Source organism: Perognathus longimembris, chromosome 20, assembly GCF_023159225.1.
Source record: "Perognathus longimembris pacificus isolate PPM17 chromosome 20, ASM2315922v1, whole genome shotgun sequence".
In the NCBI taxonomy this organism is placed as follows: domain Eukaryota; kingdom Metazoa; phylum Chordata; class Mammalia; order Rodentia; family Heteromyidae; genus Perognathus; species Perognathus longimembris.
This window is the reverse complement of record NC_063180.1, coordinates 15,409,308-15,424,618: the sequence shown is the minus strand read 5'-3', so window position 1 is coordinate 15,424,618 and position 15,311 is coordinate 15,409,308. Positions and strand designations below refer to the sequence as shown.

The following is a 15,311-nucleotide window of genomic DNA, read 5'->3' as shown; positions in this document are numbered from 1 at the left end:
CTTACCTCTCGGAAGGTTTCTCCCCCACAGATGTATCTTTTATTGGTATTCTTTTTTTAGACCCAAATGAAAAAAAAATTTTTCTTGGCAAGAATCTTACTTGCCTGGCTTCTTCTGGGATATGGAGAATGTGCGTTTCACTTGCTTAAAACGGGACAGGTGTTTAATAATTACCTCCGGCGAACTCTGTACCTGCTGGGTTCCTGCTAGGCACAGCACAGCCCTCCCCTGGGGGTGCGGACGCCCCTGGTCGCTCCTCAGCCCGCACAAGGTCCAGGGAGAAAGGTAAGGCTGCGGGGGTGGGGGGGGTGGGGGGGGGGTGTGCTGACTCCTGCCCTGGGAGGTTCTTCAGAGAGAGGGCTCTGCCTTCAATTGGTTTCCATGGCAACTGGTTTTCATTCCTTGACCCACTCAACAGGAAAAAAAAGTTGTCTCTGTAGATAGGGAAAAAAAAAAAAAAAAGAAATCCATCCTGACTTTGGGTTCCATTCTGCGTATTCCCGGATGCTTTTAAATGGTTTCGGTTGATTGGGTTCTATGGCTTTGGGGTTTTGGCTTGTTGGGGCTTTTATCTTTTGTGTGTGTGTGGGTGGGTGTGTGGTGGTGTTTTGGGCTTTGTCTTTGGGTGACTGCACTGGGGTTTGAGCGCAGGGCCTGGGCTCTGCCCATTTCACTCAAGGCTGGTGCTCTACCAGTTGAGCCACAGCCCTCCTTCTGGCATTTTGCTGGTTAATTGAAGATCAGACTTTCCTGCCCGGGCTGGCTTTGAACCCTGATTCTCAGATCTTAGCCTCCTGCGTAGCTAAGATGACAGGAGTGAGCCTCTGGATAAACCTCTGGCTTAGCCTTGAACTCTCAGTCCTCCCCCCTCAGCCTCTCCAATGCTGGGATTACAGGTGTGGACCACCTTATTCGGCTGCAGTGCTCCTTTTTTTAACTTGACCCCCAAGCTGGGCCCCGGAGATAGGATGAGTCACCGCTGAGGACTGCGAGCCCCTGGACTCCAGGAAGCTGGGGCCCTGTGGGAAGGCGCCGCACAAGCACCTGAGCTTTGCAAAGCCCGGAAAAGCTTTCCCCTGGTCCTGAACAAGATTGCTGACAGGATTCTACCCTGCAGCTGAGCAAAGTACACTTGCGAGTCTGACCACTGTGCTGCTCTCACGCGAGCCTGGGGCTGCTGCCTGCCACCCCGGGGCCCCGCAGAGCCAGTGCCCAGGTCCTGGGCATCCCGCCTGCTTCCACTGAGCTCAGGTTTGGCCCATGCCCTTCCGGCAGTCCCCTGGAAGCAGAGGGAGGCCACGATGGGGGAGGCCAGCCTTCGGAAACGGGCCGAGGAGAAGCCAGTGCAGGACAATGGACCCAAGACCACGAATCTCCAGAAAGAGGTAATGGGGGGCAGGGGTGGGAGTAGGTGCTGGGCAGAACCCCTCAAAGTACCCACTGATCCCTCGTGGCCAAAACAGGACAAGGACGATAGCTTTTTTTTGTTTGTTTTTAAATGCTTGTACTGTGGCTTGAACTCGGGGCCTGGGTGTTGTCTCTGAGCTTCTCTTGCTCAAGGCTGGTGTTCTCCACTTCTGGCGTTTTGGTGGCTAATTGGATGTAAGACTCTTACAGACTTTCCTGTATGGGCTGGCTTTGAACTATAATCCTCAGACCTCAGCCTCCTGAGCAGCTAAGATTTTAGGAGGGAGGCACGGGCAGTGTTGGTTGCTGGCTCTTAGATCTTGTCCCCTACCCTTCCCTTCCTTCTCCCTTGCTTTCTTCTTTTTTTTTCCTTTCTTTTTTCCTTCTCTCCCTCTCTCCTCCCCTCCCTCCCTCCCTCCCACCCTCCCTTCTTCCCTCCTCTTTCCTTTTGGGGTACTGGAGCTTAGCCTGAGGCCTGGTACACACTGGACACACACCCTATAATGCTAGAAACAACTCTTTTATTTGTGTGCCAGGACCTGACCACTGTCCCTGCTCAAGGCTGGTGCTCTGCCACTTGAGCCATGGCTTCACTTCCAGCTTTTTAGTAGTTAACTGGAATTAAGATTCTCAGATTTTCCTGCCCAGGATGGCTTCGAACCATGATCCTCAGATCTCAGCCTCCAGAGTAGCTGGGATGACAGGCATGCGCTCCCAACACCTGGCTTGTTTCTGTTTATTTTTATTTCTTTTCTTTTTCCATGTCTCCCCGTTCACAGTACAGACCAGGCGCAAGGCCTGGGCTGAGGTGTGGATGGGGTAGGTTTTCTCTGCCTCCCACCTGCTAGGATTCCAGGCATGCAGCACCCCTCTGACTGATAATGAAGAGTCCTGGGTTTGAAGTTCCCGCACACGCGAGGTTCACACGTGTGCTCCTGTGTGTTTCCATGCAGGACTACATGCACAGCCGCCTGTGCCTGCCAGATGCATTGACTGAATGGCACCGAAGCTTCAGGAACCGTGTCAGGGCCAGGGCCCCGGGAGGGGCTCTGGCCACCCTGCGGGGCGGTGCCAGGCCCTCTGAGCTTCCTTCTCCCCCGCCTAGGTGGGCCTGCTCAGCGGCATCTGCATCATCGTGGGCACCATCATTGGCTCTGGAATCTTCATCTCCCCCAAGTCTGTGCTCAGCAACACAGAGGCTGTGGGGCCCTGCCTGGTCATCTGGGCTGCCTGCGGGGTCCTGGCCACGCTAGGTACGAGACCCCTACCCAACAGCATGGCCGCACCCCACGCTAGCGGTGCCCGCTGGGAATCCCAGCCACTCAGGAGGCTGAGTTCTGCCGATCAAGGGTCTCAGATAAGTCTGAGAGACTCCAACCTCCAAAGCCAGCAGTGGCGCTGTGGCTCCAGTGGTAGAGCCCCAGCTTTGGGGGAAAATGTCAGGGAGAGAGGGAGCCCCTCTCGAGCCTGGGGCCTGTCTCCCGTGTTGCAGGCGCCCTGTGCTATGCCGAGCTGGGCACAATGATCACAAAGTCGGGCGGCGAGTACCCCTATCTGATGGAGGCCTTCGGCCCCATTCCCGCGTACCTGTTCTCCTGGACCAGCCTGGTAGTCATGAAGCCCTCATCCTTCGCCATCATCTGCCTTAGTTTCGCCGAGTACGTGTGCGCCGCCTTCTACTCGGGCTGCCAGCCACCCCAAGTGGTTGTGAAATGCCTCGCTGCCGCTGCCATCTGTAAGTACCCAGCCCGAGGCCCGAGAACATGAGGGACCCCCAGCACGGCCAGGACAATGGGCTCTGGCCGTGGCCTCCCCCAAAAGAGGCCAAATGCACAGGTGTGGGGAATCCCCAGGCCCAGCAAGTGCAGGCCTAGGCCTGGCTGCTTTGCCTTCAGCCAGTGAGGCTGTGGCTTGATCCCTAAGGCCAGTGTGTGTGTGTGTGTGTGTGTGTGTGTGTGTGTGTGTGTGTGTGTGTGTGAACTCAGGGCTTCCCAGCTTGCTTACGGGTGACACTCTATCACTTGGACATTTTCCCCCTCGGACATTTTCCTGGTCACTTTGGTGATGGAATCTGGACTGCTTTCTTCTTGGTGCTCACTCTGAACCGCAATCCTCTGCATCTCAGCCTTCTGAGCAACTAGGGTTACAGGTGTCAGCCTCCGGTTTCCAGCTCCACCTGGGCCTTTTAAAAGGCCATTGATGAATTTCCTTGTTTGCATTCAGAACCTGAGTAGGGTGGGGAGGGGAGAGGGGAGGAGAAGGCATGGAAAATCGTGACCTTGGAGTGCCCTCTGTGCCCGCCTCCCCCATTCCTCCCCAGTGCTCATCACCACTCTCAATGCCCTGAGTGTGCGTCTGGGGAGCTACATCCAGAACATCTTCACCGCGGCCAAGCTGGTCATCGTGGCCATCATCATCATCAGCGGGATTGTCCTCCTGGCCCAAGGTGCCTGTGACCCCCCGGGGGAGGCAGGAGGCCTTCTCTCCCCAAACTGTCTTGCCAGCAAGTATGCGTTCTAGAAAGAATCTGAAGCTTTTTAATTTCTGTACAGTATTTGTAGTACCAAGGCTTGAACTCAGGGCCTGGGCTTTGTTTTGCCCAAGGCTAGCACACTGCCACGTTGAGCCACAGCTCCACTTCCAGCTTTTTGGTAGTTAATTGGAGATAAGAGTCTCATGGACTTTCTTGCCAGGGCTGGCTTTGAACCACCGGCCTGAGATCTAGGATGACAGGCATGAGTCACCAGCACCTGGCTCTTTTTTGTTGTTGTTATTAAATAGAGAGCAAAGTTTAAACCTGATTAGCTGGCACATACTCTTCCTTGTCTGGCTTAATTACAGGAAATACAAAGAATTTTGAAAATTCTTTTTCTGGCACACAAACCTCAGTGGGCGCCATCAGCCTGGCATTTTACAATGGACTTTGGGCATATGATGGATGGTAAGGATCTTCCAGGACTCCCCGTCGACTTCTGGGTAGATTTCCTTCTGAGGTTTTCTGTGACCCCCAAACTCCGTGTCCAACCCTTGACTTTTCTATTTCCCTGTGACCCGACCCACACCAAGCCGGCCTGGCTCCATTCCCAGGCCCGCGTGTGGCTGCAGTTCCCATAAGTGCCCTGTGGTGGCACTACTAAGACTGCTGCTGGATCCTCTACCTGGGAATAATAGAGTCAGGAGAACTAGAGGCAGCGGCAGTGCCAGGCTCCAATATTATTGGAAATCCTGGAGGCAAAGACTTGACCAAGTTGCAGATAAATGGGTTCTTGGCAGGCTTCTGCTCCCACCACCCACTTGGCTTCCTAAGAAATGACCCTGCAGGAGGAAACTGTCCACAACAGAGGACAGTCCTCACTGGAGGGCGGTGGAGGCCAACGTCCGCCATCTCACCTTGCACCCCACAGTCTTAGCCAAGAAAGCCACACGCCACCTATGTTGTTTTTCTTTCTCAAGGAACCAACTCAATTATATCACAGAAGAGCTTAGAAATCCTTACAGGTAAGGATGTGGCAGCAGGCGTGTGTCCTTCTCTCAGGCAGACCAAAATCAAACAAAAACCACGGGCAGACGGGTGCCTCTGTGGCTCACACCTGTAGCCCTAGCCACCCAGGAGGCCACGGCCCGGCTTTCCCTTCCTGTGGGGGCTCTGTCGGGGCACAGGCCGGCTGCCCCCGGGGGGCCCAGTGAAGGCCTCGCCGACCCTGGCCACCCTGAGGGTGGGAGAAGGGGGAGCAAAGGAACTGGACGGACGTGACCATCTCAGTAGCACCGCAGGATGCTTGGTCCCGGCTGGTGACCTCCATCCCTGCCCCTCCCAGAAACCTGCCCCTGGCCATTATCTTGGGGATCCCTCTGGTGATGGTGTGCTACATCCTCATGAACGTTGCCTACTTCGCGGTGATGACCCCCACGGAACTGCTGCAGTCCCAGGCCGTGGCCGTGGTGAGTGCCGCACGGGGCAGTGGATGGATGAGGGGAGGACTGGGCTAGGCGACCCCACAGCCATGGGCGGCTTCGGCCATGGCGACCTGGACACAGGGCTGGCACCTGGCTGAGAGGGCGAGGGCGGGGGATGGGGCGGGGCAGAGGGCGGGGCCACGGCAGGAGGCGGGACCGGAAGGAGGGGCGGGGCCAGGGCGGGAGGCGGGACCGGAGAGGTGGGGCGGGGCCAGGCAGGGCGGGCCATGGCAGGGGCGGGGCCGCAGAACCCGACCGGATGTACTGACGGATGGGGCTATGGCAGAGGAGCTGGGCTGTAGCAAGGCCGGGGCACAGAGGCAGGATTACTGGGAGGAGGGGGGCCATAGGAGAGGGGCGGGGCTGTAGGGTGGGGCTAGGCGAGTGGGCAGGACCGGGGTGGGGATGGAGGGGGGGCGGGCACGGCCTCCTCCCCTCGGCCCCTCAGCCTCCTCAGCACCCCCCCATCCCCGGGCCCCTTGTCCCCCGGGTCCCCCCCGGGCCCTGGGCGCTCCCTGGACTGTCCCTCCACTTCTGCAGACGTTCGGCGACCGCGTCCTCTACCCGGCCTCCTGGGTGGTTCCGCTCTTCGTGGCATTTTCAACCATCGGTGCTGCGAATGGGACCTGTTTCACAGCTGGCAGGTAGTTGCGGTCACCCTACTGGGCGGTGGGGGCCGACCTGAGGCCGGGTCTGCCTGCGGAGGCCCTGCCTCCTGATCCCCGAGGCCTGCGGGCGCGGGGTTGAGCACCTCCGCCCCGGCTGCCGCGCCCCGAGGTGCTGTGGTTGAACCCGAGCCGAGGGGGGAGGCTCCACGCCGTCCCTGCCCGCGTGCAGGACGCTTAGAGTCATCTTGGTAAAGCTGTGTGCTCGTCCTCCAGCCTTGTCTCCAAAGCATTTCGGCTCCAGTCCGCACCACCATGTAATTGAATTAAAAATCTTTTCTGTTTATGTGGCACCAAGGAATCGAACCCAGGGCCTCACGCACGCTAGGTAAGCACTGAACCACTAAGCCATGGTCCCAGCTCCATAACCTGCTGTTTTATTTTATTTTTGCCAGTCCTGGGTCTTGGACTCGGCCTGAGCGCTGTTCCTGGCTTTCTTTTGCTCAGGGCTAGCACTCTACCACTTGAGCCACTTCCGGTTTCCTGGTGGTTCATTGGAGATGTCATGGATTTTCCTGCTGGGCCTGACTTTGAAGTTCGATCCTCAGATCTCAGCCTCCTGAGTAGCTAAGATTACAGGGGTGAAACACTGATACCTGGCAAAGAATCAACTTTTTTGTCTCAATTCTTTGCAGTGCTTGATGTCTCCATTTGATTAATTTCTATATTATTGTTTTTATGTGTGTCAGTATCGGGGCTTAAACTCAGGGTCAGGTTGCTGTCCTTTCATTTTCTCACGGAAACACTGGAGCCACACTATTGGCTAATTGGTAGTTAACTAGAGGTGAGTCTCAGGTACTTCCCTAATGGGGCTGGCTGCAAACTTTGATCCTCAGATTTCAGCCTCTTAAATAGAAATGCAAGCAGTGAGCCAACATGGCATGGCTATTCTATTCCTAATTGCTTTATGCCTGTTAGTTTTGTGCTTGGATTGTTCTTATTTTTTGGAGTTTGAAATACATCATTTGACAGTTCAGAGCTCTTTTTTTTTTTTCCCCTGCCAGTCCTGGGGCTTGCACTCAGGGGCTGGGCCCTGTCCCTGGCTTCGTTTTGCTCAAGGCTAGCACTCTACTACTTGAACCACAGAACCATTTCTGGCTCTTTCTGTTTATGTGGTGCTGAGGAATCGAACCCAGGGCTTTGTGCATGCAAGGCAAACACTCTACCACTAAGCCACATTCCCAACCCAGAGCTGTTTTTTGATGCAGGAACTTATAGCTATAAACTTTCATCTAGCATTGTCTTTGCTGTATTCCAGAGGTTCTGGGAAATTGTTTTTATTTTCATTTGATTCTAGGAATTTTATTTGCCCTCTCATTTCTTCAGTTTCTGGTCATTCAGCAATGTGTTATTATTGAGTCTTCATGGTTTGTTTTCTGGGGTTTCTTTTGATGACTTCTAGTTTTATTCCATTGTGGCCTGACAGAACACAGAGGGGTTTCGTCGGTTACTTTGTTAAGGCTTGTTTTATGTATGTAAATAAGTTTTGAAGACAGTTCCATTGGCTGCTGAGATGAATGTGTACTGATTGGAAATATCCTGTCGACATAGTATTACTTCTGCAGTTGTGTTGATTTGTCGTTGGTGGAGTGGTTTGGGGTAGCCTATGGGTGAGATCCTGAAGCACTCAGCATGGGGTGTTAGGGCCTATGGGTGAAGTAACTGTTATATCCAACACCCACTGGGTGAAACAATGTTTGTTGTATAACAATTCTTTTTATCTTTTCTTTTTTTTTTTCCTGGTGCCTATTCTGGGGAGGGCCTGGGTGCTGTCCCCAAGCTCCTCTGCTCAAGGCTAGCACTCCAACACTTGAGTCACAGCTCCACTTCTGGCTTTTTTGGTGGTTAAATGAGGTTAAGAGTTTCATGGGCTTTCCTGCCTGAGCTGCTTTTGAGCCTCAGTCCTGAGATCTCAGCCTCCATGGAGGTGGGATTACAGGCGGGAACCATTGGGTTCTTGCCATTTCCCTTTGATGCACCCTTTCTCTTTAGTAATATGAAGTGACCTTCTTTGTCCTTCCCTTCTAATTTTGGTTTAGTCTTATTGAATCTGAGTATACTCTTTTTTTTTTTTTTTTTTGCCAGTCCTACTGTCCCTGGATTTTTTTTGTTGTTGTTGTTCAAGGCTAGCACTCTGCCACTTGAGCCATAGCGCTACTTCTGGCCTTTTCTATATATGTGGTGCTGAGGAATCGAACCCAGGGCTTCATGTATACAAGACAAGCACTCTTGCCACTAGGCCATATTCCCAGCCCCCTGAGTATACTCTTGCCTGCTTTTGGAATTTGTTTGTGTAGACAGTCTTTTTCTGTTCTTTTGTACTAAGCCAATGTTAGTCTTTCTCAGTGAGATGCATTTCTTGTATAAGACAAGGGATTTGCCTATGCATGTGTGCCACTACTAGAGCTTGAACTCAGGACCTAGGTTTTTGGTTTTTTTATTTTACCAGTCCTGGGGCTTGAACTCAGGGCCTGGGCACTGTCTCTGGCTTCTTTTTGCTCAAGGCTAGCACTCTACCACTTGAGCCACAGCACCACTTCCAGCTTTTTCTCTTTATGTGGTACTAAAGAGTCGAACCCAGGGCTTCATGGATGCTGGGCAGGCACTCTACCACTAAGCCACATTCCCATCCCAGGACCTAGGTTTTTAAAAGGTAAGGCTTAGTTAGACCTTAGCTTTTTTTTTCACTCAAGGCTAGCACCGTATCATTTGAGCCACAGCTCCACTTTTGGTTTTTGCTGGATCATTGGCGATAAGAGTCTTACAGACTTTCCTGCCTGGGCTGGCTTCAAACAGCAACCCTCACATCTCAGCCTCCTGAGTAGCTAGGATGACAGGCGTGAACTGAGCGCCAGGCTGCTTCTTCTTCTTTTTCATTTCTTTATTATCAAAGTGATGTACAGAGGGGTTACAGATTCAGATGTGCATCAGGCTTCTTGGAGCTTTCAATATCACTTGTTCTATATGTCTAGTGGTGTAACTATCAACACCTCTCAGGTGTGGGTTCTCTGTTTGCTATTCTAAAGGCTACCTGGACCCAAATGACCCTCATGTTTTTCAACATTGGGGCAGTTTTTGCTGTGCTTATATCCAATATTATCTATAGCTTTAGCTTATATCTCATCTCCTTTAGCCTTATGATGGTATCTCAGAGATGGTGCATGTACATTCCTGATTTTTTAGATTTTTTTTTCTTTCTGTGCCAGTACTGGGGCTTGAACTCAGGGAGGGCCTGGATGCTGTCTTTTGCTCAAGGCTAGTGTTCTACTACTTGAGCCGCAGTGCCACTTCTGGATTTTTTGGTGGTTCTTGGAGAGAAGAGTCTAATGGGCTTTCCTGACTGGGCTAGCTTTGAAGTGTGATCCTTAGATCTCAGCCTCCTGAGTATGATTACAGGTGTGAGCCATTGCCACCCACCTTTTCTTTTTCTTTTATCTGATGGATCTAATTCCTCTATCTTGCATGCTAGATATTCCATTTTCAACTTGCTCATTCTATTAGTAACATTTTCAAATCTCAAATGAGTCATTTTTGTGAAGTGGTACTTGGGTTTGAACTCAGGGCCTTGGCTGGCTTAAGCAGGTGCTCTACCACTTCAGTCAGGCCCTCAACCTTCTCTGCTTTTATTTTTTCCCATGGGTTCTAGCCTTTTTCTCCAGCTGGCCTTACGGGTATGCTTATCCTATTTTGCTTCCCATACAGCTGGGATGACAGGTATGAACCACTAAATTCTGCCTTCTTTTTTTTTTTTTAATTGTTTTGTTTTTTGCCAGTCCTGGGGCTTGATCTCAAGGCTTGAGCACTGTCCCCAGCTTCTTTTTGCTCAAGGCTAGCACTCTACCACTTGAGCCACAGTGCTACTTTCGGCTTTTTCTGTATATTTGGTGCTGAGGAATCGAACCCAGAGCTTCATGTACATGAGGTGAGCACTCTACCACTAGGCCATATTCCCAGCCCCATTTCTACTATTATTAAAAAATATTTGTGGAGGGCTGGGAAGGTAGCTTAGTTGTAGAGTGCTTGCCTTGCTTGCATGAAGCCCTGGATTCGATTCCTCAGCACCACATATATAGAAAAGGCCAGAAGTGGCGCTGTGGCTCAAGTGGCAGAGTGCTAGCCTTGAGCAAAAAGAAGCCAGGGACAGTGCTCAGGCCTGAGTTCATCCCCAGGACTGGCAAAAAATAAATAAATAAATCTGTGGATGCAGCAAGCTTGTAAGTAAAGAATAAAATGCAGGAAAATTATTGTGCCCTGATGTGTTCACACTCATAGACGTTGTCTCTTCAGCCTTTGTGCTTCTTACATCCAGTTACTTTGTAGTTAAGTGTGGCCTTCATTGCTATCAATCCTCTAAAGTTTTGAAACTGTGGCCCCATTGAATTTTGTGTGGTTTTCAAAGCAGTGCTTTTATAGCTTTCTCTAGATGTGTCTGGAAGTAACTTGTTCTGCTCAAACTGCCACTTCAACAATAGATTTGCCAATTTGTGCCTTATTTCCAGGGCTCCTGATTTTTCTGTTTTCTCATTGTTCTGTGCCTGTCCTAAGGCTTGAACTCAGGGCCTGAGCACTGTCTCTGAGCTTCTTTTGCTCAGGACTAGCTCTCTACCACTTGAGCCATGGCTGGGTGCCCTGGCACGAGGGTACCTAACACCACACTACCTTTCTTTTTTGTTGTTGTTTTTCTTTTCACATTTATTTTTGAGTTAACATACACTAGCAAGGGGAATATGTGTGTGATGTGAGCGTATGTGATGTCACACTACCTTTCACATTGGCTTCTGTAATTTGTAGGACTCAATGCAGGTATTGGTGTGGGGGAGAGGGGGGGAGTCTGGGAGAGGGACTGGGGTTTGATCTTAAGAGCCTTGAGCTTGCTAAGTAGCTCTATTACTTGAACCATGCACCCAGCCTAGGATGGTTTTGTTTTTTCCCCCTGGGTGCTGTCCCTGAACTCCTTTTTCTTTATTTTATTTTATTTTTTGGTCATAGGGCTTGAACTTGGGGCCTGGGTGCTGTCCCTGAGCTCTCTTGCTCAAGGCTAGCACTCTACCGCTTTGAGCCACAGTGCCACTTCATGTTTTCTGGTGGTTCATTGGAGCTAAGAGTCTCAGGACTTTCCTGCCTGGCCTGGCTTTGAACTGTGGTCCTCACATCTCAGCCTGCTGAGTAACTAGGATGACAGACATAGCTACTAGCACCAGGCTTCCTGAACTCCTTTTGTTCAAGGCTAGCTGTCTACCATGCCTGACCCACAGCGCCACTTCTGGCTTTTTCTGTGATTAGAGATGAGCCTCACAGACTTTCCTACCCAGGCTGGCTTTGAACCACCATCCTCAGCTCTCAGCCTCCTGAGGAGCTGGGATGACAGGCGTGAGCCACCAGCACCGGCCAGGGTGCCCACTGTGCCCTCTGCGTGGGTGACTGCCATGTTCCTCCAGATGGATTTAACACCACCTCCCTCTCCAGGGACCTACCACAACCGCCACAGCCAGTGCCGCGGGGCCCCATGACACTGGGGACCCTTCCTCAGTGGCTGCCATGTGATTGCCTTCCAGGCTCATTTACGTTGCTGGCAGGGAAGGCCACATGCTGAAAGTGCTGTCCTACATCAGCGTCAGGCGGCTCACACCCGCGCCAGCCCTCATCTTCTATGTGAGTACACATCCACCGCCAATGCCACACCTGCCCCAGGTATGCCCCTCGTCCAGGAGGTGAAGACTCCCTCTCCTGCTTGGGTCCTGTCTTTAAATGAGCCAGGTTTACTCATTCTGTGACATGATGCTCATTCTGGGATAGATTTTTTTAAACCCCAAGGGCTGGGAATATGGTAGAGTGCTCGCCTCACATACATGAAGCCCTGGGTTCGATTCCTCAGCACCACATTATAGAAAGCAGCCAGAAGTGGCGCTGTGGCTCAAGTGGCAGAGTTCTAGCCTTGAGCGAAAAGAAACCAGGGACAGTATGCAGGCCCTGAGTTCAAGCCCCAGGACTGACAAAATACAAAACAAAAAAAATAATAAATAAAACCAAGACAGCCACACCTCTGAGTCTCCCGTCTGTCATCCTAGCTACTCAGGAGGCTGAGATCTGAGGATCATGGTTGTGAGACTTTTTATTTCCAATTAATCAGCAAAAGGCAGGAAGTGGAGGTGTGGGAGAGTGCTCAAGTGGTGGAGTGGCAGCCTTGAGAGAAAAGCTAAGGAATAGCACCTAGGTCCTGAGTTCAAGCCCCAGGACTGGTGCGTGCGCGCGCGCACACACACACACACACACACACACACACACACACACACATTCCAAGATGCCTTAAAAAAAAATACCTTCAGGGGCTGGGGATATGGCCTAGTGGCAAGAGTGCCTGCCTCGGATACACGAGGCCCTAGGTTCGATTCCCCAGCACCACATATACAGAAAATGGCCAGAAGCGGCGCTGTGGCTCAAGTGGCAGAGTGGTAGCCTTGAGCGGGAAGAAGCCAGGGACAGTGCTCAGGCCCTGAGTCCAAGGCCCAGGACTGGCCAAAAAAAAAAAAATACCTTCAGATCCACGTGTTGCAGTGTGCACTGTGTGCTGCATGTCCTGGTAGCATCTGTGCGAGGCCAGCCCCTTCGAGGGCAGGGCAGCCCCTCTTCCAGGAGGTGCGGGCAGCAGCCTGACACATGCAAGTCATGAGGTCTCTGCCCCTGCTAGCCGGGGTTCAGAGTTGGTACAAGCTGATTGGGGGTACCCACCTGTTCCAGTCTAGGGCCCATCGTGAAAGCTCTGCAAATTCTGTGCTGGCCGTGGGGTTGAATCATCAGGCCTGGCACTGTCCCTTAATTCTTTATTTGCTCAAGGTTGGCTCAACTTTGGGCTTTTTGGAAGTTAATTGGAGATAAGAGTCTCAGGAAGGGGTTGGGAATACGGCCTAGTGGTAAAGTGCTCGTCTCATATACATGAAAGCCCTGGGTTTGATTCCTCAGCACCACATATATAGAAAATGGCCAGAAGTGGAGCTGTGGTTCAAGTGGTAGAGTGCTAGCCTTGAGCAAAAAGAAGCCAGGGACAGTGCTCAGACCCTGAGTCCAAGCCCCAGGACTGGCAACAAAAACAAAACAATAAAAGAGTCTCAGGATTTTCTTGCCCAGGCTGGCTTTGAACCATGATCCTTTGGTTTCAGCCTCCTGAGTAGTTAGGACGACAGGCGTGAGCCCCCAGCACCCGGCTCTTTGTACGTGGAACTCCTGGGCTGTGTAAAATGCACACAAAGTGTCTCTATTGAAAAGCGGGCGCTGAGCCTGTGCCCCGTCTCCTCCACAGGGCGCCATCGCCACCATCTACATCATCCCCGGGGACATCAACTCCTTGGTCAACTACTTCAGCTTTGCCTCCTGGCTCTTCTACGGCATGACATTTCTGGGGCTCATGGTGATGAGGTTCACGAAGAAAGACCTGGAAAGGCCCATCAAGGTAAGTGTGCTTGCTCTCCCAGCTCCCAGCACCGTGGCTGCAGACTCCCTGTGGCCACAGCGGGAAATGTCACCCTTGGATGCCAAACCCCGCCCCCCCAGACCTGACCCCACCGGTCAGGGGAGGCGGGGCCACTGCAGGCCTTGGTTTTAGGTTTTAAGCTTCAGGAGAGAGGTTGAGGGGTGTCCCCCCTCACTCCTGACAGACCCCCAGCAAGTGGCAAGTAGGACCATCAGACATTGTGTGTCTGGGGTGTTACAAGCCTGAATTGCTGCAGCCATGAAGTGACCTTCTCTGCACACGCAGGGAGCAGAGCTGGAGTGAGACCCAGTGTGAGGAGCCCTCCCCACACCAGGGCGGAGGAGGGCAGGGCACCCATGGGTTCTGAACCCGGGGAATTGCTCGCTGTCCTTCCGGGGGAGGCCTGACGTGCGGCGGTGTTGTAGGTACCCATCGCCATCCCCGGGCTGGTGACGCTCATATCCGTGTTCCTGGTTCTGGCCCCGATCATCAGCGAGCCCGCGTGGGAATACCTCTACTGCGTGCTCTTCATTCTCAGCGGCCTTATATTTTACTTCCTTTTTGTCCACTACAAATTTGAATGGGCTCAGAAAATCTCAAGTGAGTACCCCAGCCACGGTCCTTGGGTCCTGCACCCCAGTGGGGCCCCCGGGGTCCACCCTGTGCCTCATCTTTCCTGGATGCCCCCAACCCCGAGGTGTGTGTGTGTGTGTGTGTGTGTGTGTGTGTGTAGGGGTGCTGTCCCTTAGCTTTTCCCCACTCAAGGCTAGTGCTCTCCTGTGGAGCCACAGCTCCGCCTCTGGCTTGGAGCTGCCATCCTTGGCTCGCAACCTCCTGAGAACCCAGGGTGTAGGGTGTGAGTCCAGCTTCCGCCAGGGTGCTTCATGGAGAGCCACAGTGACAAGCCGCCTGCCATCCGCAGCTGGCACCAGGGGGCCGGAGCCTTGGCACAGCCCACAGGCTGCTGTGCCTTTCTGGAGTTTGAGAACCCAGAGAACTGAGCACATGCGCACGCAAAGGAAATGGCTGTGAGAAAGTCTTTTCCCCATGCCGCTGAGCTGGAATTCCGGGGCTCACCCTGAGCAGGCAGCCTGGACTCCTCTCCACTCCAGCACATGAGGAAGCGCTTCCTCCAAAAGCTGGTGCTCAGCGCCGGGAGGCCGAGGCTATATGGAAAGCAAGGCACTCAAAACAGAGCTGGACAAAGGACAGGGATGCGGCGCTGTGACTCAAGTGGCCAAGTGCCTGCCTGGAGCAAAAGCAGCTCAGGGGCAGCACTCAGGCCCTGAATTCAAGCCCCAGGCAGAACCGGCAAAACCAAAATTCAGGTCCTCCGTCATCTAGGAATGGACTTGCTGCTGAGGCAGCAGAGCACCCGTGGGGTGGGCAGAGTGCGGGGTCGCACGCGGCCCTGGCCCCATCTGACCGCACCCCCTCTCCAGGGCCGGTGACCATGCACCTGCAGATGCTGATGGAAGTGGTTCCCCCGGAGAAGGACCCCGAGTAGCACGCTCGTGCTGAGGCCCTTGCAGTGCTGACAAGTGCATTTTTGTAAGCCATGTTTGTAGTTCCGCTGCTTCCTAATGCCCGCACGGTAGTGTCTGTGAGACGCCGCCAGCCTGCTCCGGGAGCCAGTTCCCGAGAGGGGCGGGCAGAGCTGCGGTCCCCACTGAGGAAGGGCGGGTTTCTGGGGGAGCGGGGGGCAGTTCCCAGCAGCCCATGTCCTGTCCAGTACTGGAAAGTATAATAAAGGCTGTTGATTAGACTCATCTTATATATGGAGTTAATGTGTCCTGCTTTTCAATCCCGAGCCC

General features: G+C 52.9%; 1 protein-coding gene and 1 pseudogene across 1 annotated transcript; one reads left to right on the top strand and one right to left on the bottom strand.

The window, feature by feature from the left end:
* Window positions 1-176: 176 nt before the first annotated feature.
* Window positions 177-15,262, top strand: Slc7a9 (solute carrier family 7 member 9). The gene is made up of 14 exons (XM_048369187.1): window positions 177-285; window positions 1,276-1,385; window positions 2,513-2,660; window positions 2,900-3,142; window positions 3,728-3,853; window positions 4,249-4,348; window positions 4,861-4,905; window positions 5,226-5,349; window positions 5,905-6,008; window positions 11,585-11,681; window positions 13,327-13,476; window positions 13,923-14,097; window positions 14,940-15,091; window positions 15,143-15,262. Exons 2-13 carry the CDS (start codon window positions 1,302-1,304, stop codon window positions 15,002-15,004), a joined length of 1,461 nt encoding a protein of 486 aa, XP_048225144.1. The 5' UTR covers window positions 177-285; window positions 1,276-1,301; the 3' UTR covers window positions 15,005-15,091; window positions 15,143-15,262.
* Window positions 2,167-2,261, bottom strand: LOC125339152 (annotated as a pseudogene).
* Window positions 15,263-15,311: the final 49 nt, after the last annotated feature.